Source organism: Tursiops truncatus, chromosome 1 (genome assembly GCF_011762595.2).
Source record: "Tursiops truncatus isolate mTurTru1 chromosome 1, mTurTru1.mat.Y, whole genome shotgun sequence".
Lineage (NCBI taxonomy): Eukaryota > Metazoa > Chordata > Mammalia > Artiodactyla > Delphinidae > Tursiops > Tursiops truncatus.
In genome coordinates, this window is record NC_047034.1 from 140,923,075 (window position 1) to 140,937,510 (window position 14,436).

Genomic DNA, 14,436 nt, shown 5'->3' on the forward strand with positions numbered 1-14,436 from the left:
TTCGTACCATTATAATCTCCATTTAAAGATAAAGAAACAGGCTCAGAGAAGTTAATTTTCTTAAATATGATAGTGGTGGATATGGGATTTGAACCTCTGTTTATCTGGTTATAAAGTGTGTGCTCTTCCCCAGCCTGACATTTCCAGTTATCAACAGAGATTCAGCAATAATTTCTCTAGTAGCTTTTGAGCTGTGACCTAATTTTGTTTAATTGTTAAGCTGTTTAAATGGTATCTGGTTTTTCATAATGGCTTTTTCTTAGTGTTAGATTTCAGTTATTATGGCTTTTTCTTAGTGTTAGAATTCAGTTATTATAGCCTTATATTAATCCTCTTGACCACAGAGTAGAATCTGGAATGAGTTGATCTAAATGGTACTTCATTCAAAGGATGATTTGCTTGTTTGTACAGTTATATACACTTTGTATGTCATCCTTGCTTTATGTGGTTTATTTTTAAGAATTATACAGAATATTACTAAAATAATAAAGAGATAAAACCTGATAGTAGACTAATTATTAAGAAAGGAAGCTTAAGGCAATTACTGTTGTTAAGGTATTGCCAACTAGAGATTAATTCCTTATGTGTTAAAATATACTTTGAAATTGTTTCTTATGAATTTTTGTCTTATTATTATACACTGTTTCAATATTGTGAGTCACTTGGGTTATTTCATTAGTTAAATATAGTAGCAAAGGATGCATTGTCAGTGTGGAGACTTAATAAACTTAGTTATTTCTATAATCTTTTCCATCATTTTATAGGAAATGCTGAGACTCTCAAACATGAACCAAAAAGGAATAATATTGATACACATGCTAGATTGAGAGAATTCTGGATGCATTACTATTCTGCTCATTACATGACTTTAGTGGTTCAATCCAAAGGTAATATTGTCTACTATGGCCCTTAAAATTATTTGGAAATAGTGCTTTCTTAGGATTTGTCTGTCGTATCAATGTTGCAGTTCACTGTTAATTTACAATACTTTAGTGCTTGATCCTAATATGAACTAAAGAAAATCAGAATTTGAAGAGGCAAAGCTCAGGGAAGCAAAAAATCATCTGATTCTCAGGCAAATGTTTTTTCTTTTATAGACATAGGTCTTAACTCCAGGCTAGTCTATGAGTGTATTAATGTGCTGATTGATCATGAATTGTTTTTTCTTTTTTAATAAACTTATTTATTTATTTATTTAATTCTGGCTGTGTTGGGCCTTCATTGCTGTGTGCAGGCTTTCTCTGGTTGCGGCGAGCGGGGGCGATTCTTCGTTGCAGTTTGCGGGCTTCTAATTGCGATGGCTTCTCTTTGTTGTGGAGCATGGTCTCTAGGTGCATGGGCTTCAGTAGTTGTGGCACACGGGCTCAGTAGTTGTGGCACATGGACTTAGTTTGCTCCTCAGCATGTGGGATCTTCCCAGACCAGGGCTCGAACCCGTTTCCCCTGCATTGGCAGGCAGATTCTTAACCACTGCGCCACTGGGAAGTCCCATGAATTGGCCTTTTAAGCCACATTTGGCTGCTGCCACTGTTATCTCCGGTTTTGCATTTAATCTGTATTAATCATAAACTCTTAAAGGGCACAGTGTTTGTCTTTTCATCCTTACATAGGGTTCAGTAAAATGGCATGATTAATTGAAGTCTGTCATGGTGATGCTAGCAGAAGTATCTTAAATGTAATAATACTGGTCAATACCTCTGCTCGTTTCCTTCTTTTATCATTACTGAAAATGATGTTGTGTCAGCTTTTCTCATTAAAGAAATCATAGTACCTTTCTTTTGTTTTCTTTATATTTTAATCTCCTTAGGCTGTTTTTCAAAGTCAGTCATTTGCTGAACTGTTCATTTTGATATGTCAATACCTTATAGTTTGTATATTTCTTTTTGAAAAACTAATCCTCTCACCCTAATGTGATTCTCCTTTCTTCAACTAGGTATTGATTCTTTTTCATTCTCTTCTGTGATAACAAATATGAGCATATTAACGCTTGTTGCAGATTTCTAAAATAAGCCCCACGTGTTTGATTAGAAAACCTTGTCCAATCTAGAGTCAGTTGATTTCGGAGCTTCAGCATTTATTATATCATTTAAGAGTTAAATATCAGTATAAATAGTATAGAGTAAATTCAGAACTTGATTAGTCTAATTTGCATCTTGTATTTATATACTGGGGCATCTCTTTTGAGAATTAGTGAAAGTCATGTAGCTGGTGAAACTAACAAATACTATCCAGTGATGGTAACGAGTCACTGGGATAAAGCTAAAAGGTTTCCTTTTTCATTTAGATCTCCTGTTTTACTAGAAATTTCAGAAGAATTTCTTATGAAATATAAGAAAATAATCAAAAGAAGATAGAAATCATATCAGCCTAAGAAGACATATATTAAAACCACAGCAAGTGTAAATTAATGTAAAGTAAATGGAGTATAATAGGACTGATGAGCTGCTGAGAAGGGTAGTGTAGGTTAGTTAAGAGAAACCTTCCTAGAGGAAGTAAGTTTTGGAATGGGGTAGGAGGATGATTGATGTATTTTTATCTCTTGGTCCTTCTTCTAGCCTAATGATAAACAAAAACTTTTTTTTCTACTTGTGTGTTTTTTCTAACTTTGCCAGGGAGAAAGAATAAAGGAGTCTTAACAAAATTATATGTGTCTCAAGGTTTTCTTAAATATTATTTTTCCTATTACTGATTAAGGAATGGCAAGTGATGCCCAAACTAAAGTATTCCTTTGTTTTATAGTTAAAGATCTGTGAGAAATATAATTGCATTTCTACCTTTAATAACAACACTGCCTTTCCCTGTCTCCTTCCTGCCCTCTCCACGAAGAAACACTGGATACTTTAGAAAAGTGGGTGACTGAAATCTTCTCTCAGATACCAAACAAGTAAGACATTTATTTTCATAAATCATACATCTATAGAGTTAAAGAGGCTAAAGTTAAAGAGTTAAAGATTCATATCTTCCCGTATGAATCCCAGAGGTTTTTGCTTTTAGTTTATTTTTTTTTAAACAGGTGATTATATTAAGAACTAAAGTAGTTTAGCAAGATTGCACAGCCTTTGAGTGGGAAAACTAAGATAACCAAAGATCCCATAGTTTCTGTAGTTCAGAACTTACAAGCTTATAAACTTATAGTAAGCAGTAACTCTGAAGAATTTGTGCCTCCTTTTACATTTATTCAGAGCTTTTCTGTTACTATGTATAGTGCTTGAAATTATGATATGAAAGCAAATATTGTATTGAGAGGTAGCATATACATATACGTATCCCCTGCCTCAGAACAAATTAAGTTCTGAAGGTTTGTTTTTTAAAGTCAGTTGTTTGGAACTTGGAATGCTTTTTCCCCATAAACAAAATAATCTCGTAGTTGATGACTGACTTTACATATTGCCTGAAAAGTCTATTGCATATATTGTAGTTGAATCAAATTGCCTTTTATTAGAAATTGGATGTAGGGTTCTAGTTCAGAAAGCTACTATTTTTTTGTCCACCTCAAATTCATCAAAATAATACAAATATTTAAAAGATACTTTATTGTTACATTTTTTGTTGCAAAGAATACAGAAAATTTAATTCTCAAGCAAAGTGTCTCTTCCCACTCTTAGCAGTTTGCATTTTAGTAAACTAAATGAAATCAGATTATTTTTTCTTGCATCAGGTGAGTAAGCTAGACTCTTTCCAGTTCTTCATTCCAAGACAATTCGTTTTAAATTGATGAAAGAAAAATTAGCTTTAAAAATGTTGGAATAATTTGTAATAACAACAGATTGGTTATTATTATCTTGGCTTTATGTAAACTTCTGTTGATAATTAGCAATACTTTTAAGTATGCTAATTAAGATAATGAAAGCCATGCCAAAGTTATGGGGTTATTTAATTTGTTTTTGTTTGTTTGTTTTGATAAGAAATGAGTATTAGCTATGGAAATGTCAAATGGCAGATTGAAATGTGTTTCACTGTGAAACTTTACTAATAAAATCAGAGGTATATTGAATAGGCGGATTCATTAGGTCTTGTCAATCAATTCCTAATAAGAATTTTAAATTAAAAAAAGTGCTTTTACATATTATTCACTAAGAACTTTGGTTCCTTAATCAGACGGGTTAAAAAGTGTTCTAGGTAATTAATACTGATTCATACTGACCATATTTTAGAAGAAATATTAGTTACAATATATTCAACCAGGTGTGAAGCCTTTAGAAGGAAGAGTCCAAGTTTCTCAAATACTACAGTGCCTAATATTGTACTTTATATGTAAGAATCTCTCCATGTATATTTCTTGGATTAAAAAAATATCTCTAGTGTAAGTTTTCTTTCTGAAATGGCTTTGTATTAAGAGGAGAACTGAAGTTGGATGGGACTGATAGAGACAGTAAATATTGGGAGGGGAGGTCCCTTCAATTCATTGTTTTCTGTCTCCTTTGAGTTTTAAAAGTATTTGAGTTATTGGGGCTGAGGTTAAGAATAGTTTGTGTAGTTCAGGATTTTGTGGCTTTGTTGCCATCTATTCGCTTATGCCTAGAATGCTTTTCAGCCAGGAGTATGTAGAATAGACTATAAAAACCTATCAGTTTAGGCATCCCTAAAGATACTGCTTATAAAGGCTTTTGCCAATTAAATTTTAATGTATTTGTTTTATTTTCAGTGGGTTACCCAAACCAAACTTTGGCCATTTAACGGATCCATTTGACACACCAGCATTTAACAAACTTTATAGAGGTTCGTGAACCAAAGGTTTAAAACTGTTTGAAATAACTTTAGCACATTCTCTAAAACTTAACTGAGGCTGCCAATTTTCTTTGAAAATGAGAATACAACAGAAAGTACAGCTGGATTGGAAAGGGAGTAGACAGTGGAAATCCAACTAGTGACAGATAGCAGGCCACTAACTAGTAGCAGTTTCATTGGTTTGGCACCTTAATGCTACTTGAGTCTGTTTCATGCTTTCTCCCTATTTTCTTCTTGTTCCCTTTCGTTCTTGGTTTTTTGTTTCTTTCCTATTTTGTTTTTATCTATATTCTGCTCTTTTTTGCCTTTAAAAGAGAAAAATAGAGGATGGGAAAACACTTTGGAAATAATTTCCTTTTATCTTCATTATAAAACCAACTTTTGTTAAATGAAGGCAGATTTAGTATAAAAAAAAAAAAAAATGGGTGGGGGGAGTTACCCTTAAATCTTACCATCCAGAGAAGTGGTTTTGGCGATTTCCTTTTGAGTTTCTGTAGGTATATTTTCTTAATGTAGTTGAGATTATAAAATATATACACTCTATCTCTTGCTTATTTCATTTAATATTATATTTGTAATAACTGCCCAATGAGCCATCGCATGGTTATGCTATAACTTATTTAACAGTTTGCCCATAGTGAATATTGCAGAAACATTCCTAATTCACCATTTCTCTTTCTTTGCTCTTTTTATCATGGCAGATTTTTTTCTTTCTCCTAATTGCCTAGTTATTCCCTTCTTCTCCTTCACCCCATTGCCAGTCTCTTTCCTCTTCCCTTTCTCTGACCAATGACTTTTGTCACACTCTTTATCTGCTGCTGGCTTCATTTTATCTAAGGTGACTCTTCCCAGAGACAACTTATTTTTGGTTGTATTCTTCCTGGCTGTAGATTTTCTCTTCAAAGAATCGTAGAAGAATGGGAAGCACTGGGAAGAATCTTAGAGTTACTTCAGCCTACCCCACTCATCATACCATAACAGATTCAGAATGAGTTAAATGCAAGTGATTTTCTCAAGGTCGTATAAACACAGATAGCAAGATAGTAGTAGGGCTGGATTTCAGCCATGGGTCTCCTGACTCCTAGTCCTGTACCCGTTCTTGCAAGAAGGGATCCATCTTTAGGGGCTTGCCTATTTTCATAGTTCTTTTATCCATGCCTTCTCTATCTGTGAAACCAAATTGAAAAGAAATTTACAAAAATTGCATTATTCAAATTGGAAAATTGGCAACTTGAAATAATAATTGCATTATATTTAACTTTCCCATGCTTATTGGAGGATGAAATATATTGAATTTTAAAAAATTTCATGTAACATAGTATATATAAGTTATAGAGAAACACTTATATCTGTTCTTCTGAAAAATATTTTTGTTCAGTTGTTCCAATCAGAAAAATTCATGCTCTGACCATCACATGGGCACTTCCCCCTCAACAGCAACATTACAGGTAAGAGTTCAAAGGCAAATTTACTCCACTAGATACTGAGTGAGAATCATATTTTAAAAGCATACTAAATGGTTTAAATTTGGGCATTCCGGATTTATAAACACAGGTAACATGGTAAACTAGGACCTCACTACTCCTGGATTGTTCAAGCCTTTGCTATATATTTTAATGTCTTCTTGGGTATAAAAGCTAGAGTTTTCTTATAATTAGTTGCCTTTCCTGAGTCTTTGAAGTTAAGTATCTTAGTGTGAATGCTAACTTTTGTAATTATTTTATTTAGCACTTTGAGTACAAATATATGTTAGCTTATGATTTATTTGTCAGTGGTGGCCATTTAGTTCGATCTTGTCAAAAGTAAAGTTAAATAATTTTGAGCCTGAAATACAACTACAGCATAAATCTCAAGGACCTACTTGAGTTGGGAATGAGTTAGGTCAGATTTTTAGAAATTAGGAAAACACTTCAATTTATTATATAATTATTTTACATGAGCAATATACATGGGCTAAGAAGTTCCTTAAAGATAAGGATCAGTCAATGGCTACAAATGCTTTTCTCATTAGAAATAAATGCTAATGAACTGATAAAAATTTAACTTAAGTTTCTAAAACTAACCAACAAAACAAACCCAAGAAGAGACACACACAAGCAGAAGGAAAGAAAAGTAATGTGTATTGCTTTAAGCTCAGTAAAAAATGCTTTTAACAATCAAGTCCCATGAAGTTAACAAGAACAGTATGCCTCCAGTGAGAAAGCAGAGAATGTGTGTATTGTCTACTTACTTTTTTTTAGTGCAAGGATAATATAGGAAAAAGTAATGTCCATTGGTTGTATAGTTATGTTAGAGTATCCCAAAACGTGTTAAAATGATTATATGCATATTTAAAAGTTTATTCCGTTTGTTTTAAATTTATATTATAAGAGTACTATGCTTGTAAAATGTTGAGGACAAAAGAGTATTAAGTAAAAGGTAAAACTCTGCTTCTCCTCTGTCCTCAAAGATATGCCCAACATTAATAGTTCCATATATATCCTTCAGACATTAAAATAATGAATATAAAACATGTCTTTTTTAATGGAAATAGAATTATACTATGTATACCATTTTTCCCATTTTTTGCATTTCTTGTTAATTAACAAAGCCTTGTTTATCTTCTGCCTGATTACTAAGGTAATTCATTGTAGAAATCTTGAAAACTACTGAAAAGTAGAAAAAAGTCATCCGTGATTCTGTTTTCCAAAGACTGTTACCATTTCTGTATGTTTTGATTCAGTTATTATTATTTTCTTAATGAACTGTATATTTGTTTTAACCTGATGCTTATCCCAAATATGTGAACTCCCACTAAATTAGCTTTTGGGGGAACGATTTTATATTTTTACAAAGAAGCAAGTGTTTCTCCCTCCAGAGTTACCAAATACAGTACAATTAGATTTGGTCACATGCAAATGTTATGTATTCAACTGGGTTCATTCTTTAACTGATTTGCTCCTCTATGTCAGTTTTAGGATAGATGAAATCTAAAATATGTCATTCATATTTTATGTTTTTTTTCAAATTCATATTTTAAACAATGACTTTTAAGAGTTTACTGAGTATAATTCTGTAAACTAAGTTTAAAATTTAAGAATGTTTAGATTTCCTAGCTTGATTTTTCTGTATATTTTTGGTAGGAATATATTCCCAAAATTATAGTAGAAGCCAGTGGGAAAAGATGATGTGAATAACACATAAACAACTACTCAGACTATTAATGTATATTATTATATAAGATATTTTTTACACCTGTTACTGCATTTTCCTGAAAAGCCTATGAGTAAGTAGTTAGGCAAGTAGAGAGAAAAAGAAAATAGAGTGAGATTAAGTCTTTTGCTCAAGATCATGCACTTACTTACAGGAATAACTAAAACTACAAGCTAGATTTTCTGACCCATAAAGCAACACATTTCAGTTTACCACAGAGCCTGATGCAATGCCGAAAGCTTTTAAGGATACAGAATGATTCATATCTGCATCAGATTCTAAAATGATAAAGAATCTATATTATTTCTATTTTGGGTGAAAAAATAATGAAAGATTTTACCATGAAAAGAAGTAAGATTGGTATCCAAAAGAAAAAGTAGTATCCAAAAGAATTCTTAAATTTTGGAATATTTGTACTTATTCAGTGATTTCAGATGAAAAGTTAAATTTCACCATGTTTTCTATTTTTATCTCGCTGCTGTCAAATTAATTATAGTTTCATATTTAGTAGAATTTATGTGAAAATAAGTTTGTAATCACATTCTCAAATATCAATCTCAGAAGTAAGATTTTCTAAAGTAAATTTCTGACCTTAACTTTTTTTTTAAAGGGTGAAGCCGCTTCATTATATCTCTTGGCTGGTTGGACATGAAGGCAAAGGCAGCATTCTTTCTTACCTTAGAAAAAAGCAAGTATTTAATTAATAAGTATTTTCAGTGTAGCAATCTCTGAAAAATAATGGACAAGTGTTATATAACCCATTCTTTTCTTTTTTTGCTTTGTCTGCCAGGAAGCGTAGATTCAAATCTAATAATTAAAGTCTCTTCATAACCTAGATTATTTTAATGGCCATATCATATTTGTATATTTCCTTGGAAGCCACCTTTTAGCCCATGTTGGAAGTATTATAGTTGTACACAAAATTTTTAAATTCATAAATAGAGTCCAGAATTACATGAAAGTTTAGCTCTAATCAAGAATTTGGATTTGAATAATAATGAAGTCAGTTATTTAAATGCTGTGGATCTCCAGGCTTTCCCAACCCAGCAGGTAGACTTTAATGAAAACTTCACTGGGCAGATAAATCATATAAATATGGGAGACTGTGAACAGTATATGCAGCCATGTTAGCAGTATGTTAGCCATGTTTCCTAAAGCATTTAAGCACTTGTTTAAGTTGCCTAGCCAAATAATAGAAATACAGCTTTAGAATCAGGACCAAAACACATTAAAGTAATTCCTTGCTTGATTTTTCTATACACTATTCAAGAATGGAAAGTAGATGAGAAATTTAAATAAGACTTTAAAATATTGATGTGTACTAGATTATTAAAAGAAAGCTGAGAGGGCAGGCTTATTAGAAAAATAATGAATGACGTTAAGTACATATATGCCTTACACAATGAATGTAATATCATTTGAGATTTGCATAACCTTTTTACCTTACTGAACTTTATTAGAATTTCAAGTTTTTCATTCTGGCCTCCTCTCTCCTTATTTTAGACTTTCAGGATTATTCTAGTTAGGAAAAGACACAGTCTTATTGCTTCTTTTTTAGATAACCTGTGCAGGTTAGCTGATGGTCTCAAAGAGCCCACTTAACATTCTAAGTAGGGAAGTATCTGAAGTGTTTTTTAAGGCTTCTCTTGGGAGATGGCTCAAAAAGGGATGCGAGAAATGCCTCCCAGGGGAATTCCCTGGAGGTCCCAGTGGTTGGGACTCCGCGCTTTCACTGCTGAGGACCTGGGTTGAATCCCTTGTCAGGGAACTAAGATCCTGCAAGCCTAGCAGGGCGGCTAAAAAAAAGAAAAAGGGAAATGCTTCCCAGCAAGCGTACTTTCAATATATTGTGAAGTATGAAGTATGAAGAACATACTTCACAATATATTAAAAGTATGCTTTGACAAAAAATTACTTTGTTCTCTTTGACAAAAAATTACTGTGGCTTCATGAAACTGATAATGTTTTACTATGTTGTAATATTAGTGTTTCCATTAAAGAAGTAAATACGGCCGTTATTTCCTTCTGATCATTCCTGTATGCAGTACAATTCCTTGGGAGGCTTTGTACTTTAAAAAAATTTGTACTTTTAAACTTACTGTTGGAAAGCATGTTTGCTTCAAAGCCTGGGCTTCCCAAATTTTACATAGAAAGCCTACCTATTTTGTTAATTTGAAGTATTTGTAGACTATCAATCCCAAGATATTGACTGGATTAATTTTTTCTCCTAACTGTAGGTGCTGGGCTCTTGCACTATTTGGTGGAAATGGTGAGACAGGATTTGAGCAAAATTCTACTTATTCAGTGTTCAGCATTTCTATTACATTGACTGATGAAGGTTATGAACATTTCTATGAGGTAAGTAATAAAAATGGAGGGTTTTTAAAATTATATAGATATCACTTTATGCAAAAGTATAATTAGATGTTTCATTTTTAGGTTGCTCATACTGTCTTCCAGTATTTAAAAATGCTGCAGAAGCTAGGCCCAGAAAAAAGGTAATATATACTTATAAGAGTCAATCCTAATATGTTTTAGCCTTCAGGCTACCAACAGACATGCGTTAGTCCTGCTTGGTGGTTTTCCAGGCATTTCTTGCTTAATTTCCTTTACTTGTTCCATATCCTTAGTCCACTACATGTGAACATATGTTAAAGATTTAGGTTTACGTGGACAGTCTGTTTATTTTTATACTTCTCTTTTCTTGATGACGATTCTAATGAGAAATTTAAATATGTCTTCTAATTATAATTTTCTTCTTTCACAGAATTTTTGAAGAGATTCAGAAAATTGAGGATAATGAATTTCATTACCAAGAACAGGTACTGGAAGTCAAATTCTTTTTGAATGTTATCTGTGACCAAGTTGAAACTGGTGTGGACATTGTTCCTCTTTTTGGAAGTGTCACTGGAGTTTTAATTCTGCCACTCTCTGTCATGTGAGTCTCAAGATGGCCTTGAGGTTTCTGAAAATTCACTCTTGTGTTTTTGAGTATTTATATTGAGTAACAGTGAGAGAATTAGGCAGATTGACACAGATCATGTTATGTGACAATCATTCATCTATGTAGTCATTTCATATGTCTATCCCTTTAATCCCTTTGATAAACCTTCATGGAGAGCTTGATATTTTGGGAATTCAAATATTGTGAAGACATTCTACAAGGTAATATGAAGTAATTACCATATATAATGTTAGAAATAGTGTGCTTTGTACTTTCAGGGTAAGGAAAGCATTTGCCTTGACTGGAATAGGACAGGGAAGCCTTCATGGATGTAGTAAATTTGAATTGAGTTCAGTATTAAAAAATGGATAAGGTTTAGATATTCTAAGCAATGGGAAGCACATTAAGTAAGGAACTCTGGGGTATTATGAAAAAGTGAATGATCCTACATGTCTGTGGCATAGGGTATATGAAAGCAAAGTTGAAAGGTAAGGAGTTTAGAGCAGGGTTTTTAAAAAACCCTTTTTGTGCCTTGGATCCCTTTGGAAATCTGCTGAATCCTATGGACCCCTCCTCAGAATATTATTTCACCTCTTCATCTTTTTAAACTCTCAGAAAAATTGCCCTAGTAGTACAATGATCACTGGTATATCCCTCACCTAGATTTACCAGTTCTTAATATTTTGCCATATTTTCTTTCTCTCTCACACCTCTTCTTGTGTGTGTGTGTATGTATTTTTTTAAGATTTAATTACAGATATCATGATACTTCACCTCTCAATGTTTTTTAACATGTATCTGCTACAAACAAATGTATTCTCTTGCATAACCTCACTAAAATTGTGCTCAGGAAATTTAACATTAAAACAATACTGTTAAATATTTATTATGCAGCCCATAGAATAGTGGGTTTTTTGTTTTGTTTTTGTATTTTGTTTTTATTGAAGTATAGTTGATTTACGATATTGTGTTAGTTTCAGGTATACAGCAAAGTGATTCAGTGATACATATGTATATATGTATATATTTTCAGATTATTTTCCAGTATAGGTTATTACAAGATATTGAATATAGTTCCCTGTGCTGTATAGTAAATCCTTGCTGCTTATCTATTTTATGTATAGTAATTGTATCTGTTAATCCCATACTCTTAATTTATCCCTCCCCCCATCCCTTTCTCTTTGGCAACTATAAATTTGTTTTCTATGTCTGAGGCTGTTTCTGTTTTGTATATAAATTTCATTTGTATTATTTTTTAGATTACACATATAAATGATATCATAATATTTGTCTTTCTCTATCTGACTTGCTTAGTATGATACTCTCTAGGTCCATCCATGTTGCTGCAAATGGCAATATTTTATTGTTTTTCTTATGGCTGAGTAATGCTCCACTCTGTGTGTGTGTGTGTGTGTGTGTGTGTGTCTGTGTGTGTATCTCATATTTTCTTAAATCACTCATCTGTTAATGGGCACTTGGGTTGCTTCCATGTCTTGGCTATTGTAAATAATGCTACTATGAACATTGGGGTGCATGTATCTTTTTAAATCAGAGTTTTCATCTTTTCAGATATATGCCAAGGAGTGGGATTGCTGGATCATATGGTAGCTCTATTTTTAGTTTTTTTAAAGGAAGCTCCATACTGTTTCTGTAATGGCTGCACCAATGTACATTCCCAGCAACAGAGTAGGAGGGTTCCCTTTCATAGAATAGTGTTTTTAAATGCATAAGATAAAATCCAGTAGGTTACAAAGGAATACTGAAATAAAGACTCAAAATAGTAAAAATTAGCAATATGGGTCTCTGTATCGATATATTAAATAACAAAGTCTAATGGTAGATCTAATAATTATTACAATTTTAAGTAGCAATGAATGTGCTATTTTTTCTTCTTAATAGTCATCCATTTTATACACATCAGTGTATACATGTCAATCCCAATCTCCCAATTCATCACACCACCCACCCACCCCCATCCCCGCCGCTTTCCCCCCTTGGTGTCCATACGTTTGTTCTCTACTTCTGTGTCTCAATTTTTGCTCTGCAAACCGGTTCATCTGTACCATTTTCTAGTTTCCACAGATATGTGTTAATATATGATATTTGTTTTTCTCTTTCTGACTTACTTCACTCTGTATGACAGTCTCTAGATGCATCCACATCTCTACAAATGACCCAATTTCGTTCCTTTTTATGGCTGAGTAATATTCCATTGTATATATGTACCACAACTTCTTTATCCATTCGTCTGTTGATGGGCATTTAGGTTGCTTCCATGACCTGGCTATTGTAAATAGAGCTGCAATGAACATTGTGGTACATGACTCTTTTTGAATTATGGTTTTCCCTGGGTATATGCCCAGTAGTGGGATTGCTGGGTCATATGGTAATTCTATTTTTAGTTTAGTAGTTCTCCATAGTGGCTGTATCAACTTAAATTCCCACCAACAGAGCAAGAGGGTTCCCTTTTCTCCACACCCTCTCCAGCATTTGTTGTTTGTAGATTTTCTGATGATACCCATTCTAACCGGTGTGAAGTGATACCTCATTGTAGTTGTGATTTGCATTTCTCTAACAGTTAGTGATGTTGAGCAGCTTTTCATGTGCCTCTTGGCCATCTGTATGTCTTCTTTGGAGAAATGTCTATTTAGGTCTTCTGCCCATTTTTGGATTGGGTTGTTTGTCGTTTTTCCCTTGCTGTTTTCAATAATTTTTCTTTGTCTTTAATTTTTGCCAATTTGATTATTATGTCTCTTGGCGCGTTTCTCCTTGGGTTTACCCTGTATGGGACTCTCTGCACTTCCTGGACTTGGGTGGCTATATCCTTTCCCATGTTAGGGAAATTTTCGACTCTAATCTCTTCAAATATTTTCTTGGGTCCTTTCTCTCTCTCTCTTCCTTCTGGGACCCCTATAACGCGCATGTTGTTGCATTTAATGTTGTCCCAGAGGTCTCTTAGGCTGTCTTCATTTCTTTTCATTCTTTTTTCTTTATTCTGTTCTGCAGCAGTGAATTCCACCATTCTGTCTTCCAGGTCACTTATCTGTTCTTCTGCCTCAGTTATTCTGCTATTGATTGCTTCTAGTGTATTTTTCATTTCAGTTATTGTATGGTTCATCTCTGTTTGTTTGTTCTTTAATTCTTCTAGATCTTTGTTAAACATTTCTTGCACATTCTTGATCTTTGCCTCCATTCTTTTTCCGAGGTCCTGGATCATCTTCACTATCATTATTCTGAACTCTCTTTCTGGAAGGTTGCCTATCTCTTTCATTTAGTTGTTTTTCTGGGGTTTCATCTTGTTCCTTCATCTGGTACATAGCCCTCTGCCTTTTCATCTTGTCTGTGTTTCTGTGAATGTGGTTTTTGTTCCACAGGCTGCAGGATTGTAGTTCTTCTTGCTTCTGCTGTCTGCCCTCTGGTGTATTAGGCTATCTAAGAGGCTTGTGGAAGTTTCCTGATGGGAGGGACTGGTGGTGGGTAGAGCTGGCTGTTGCTCTGGTGGGCAGAGCTCAGTAAAATTTTAATCCGCTTGTCTGCTGATGGGTCGGCCTGGGTTCCCTCCCTTTTGGTTG

General features: G+C 33.6%; 1 protein-coding gene across 4 annotated transcripts in view; it reads left to right on the plus strand.

The window, feature by feature from the left end:
- NRDC (nardilysin convertase) overlaps positions 1-14,436 on the plus strand; it is a 91,423-nt gene that overhangs the window by 51,316 nt on the left and 25,671 nt on the right. For 3 of the 4 annotated variants that reach the window (XM_019937820.3, XM_019937819.3, XM_019937821.3), the window contains 8 exons: positions 765-887; positions 2,827-2,884; positions 4,646-4,719; positions 6,107-6,176; positions 8,531-8,608; positions 10,158-10,278; positions 10,360-10,418; positions 10,688-10,742. In XM_019937820.3, the coding sequence (XP_019793379.2) occupies positions 765-887; positions 2,827-2,884; positions 4,646-4,719; positions 6,107-6,176; positions 8,531-8,608; positions 10,158-10,278; positions 10,360-10,418; positions 10,688-10,742 (638 nt within the window). The remainder of the gene's footprint in view (positions 1-764; positions 888-2,826; positions 2,885-4,645; positions 4,720-6,106; positions 6,177-8,530; positions 8,609-10,157; positions 10,279-10,359; positions 10,419-10,687; positions 10,743-14,436) is intronic. The other variant, XM_033866853.2, reaches the window with a different exon arrangement.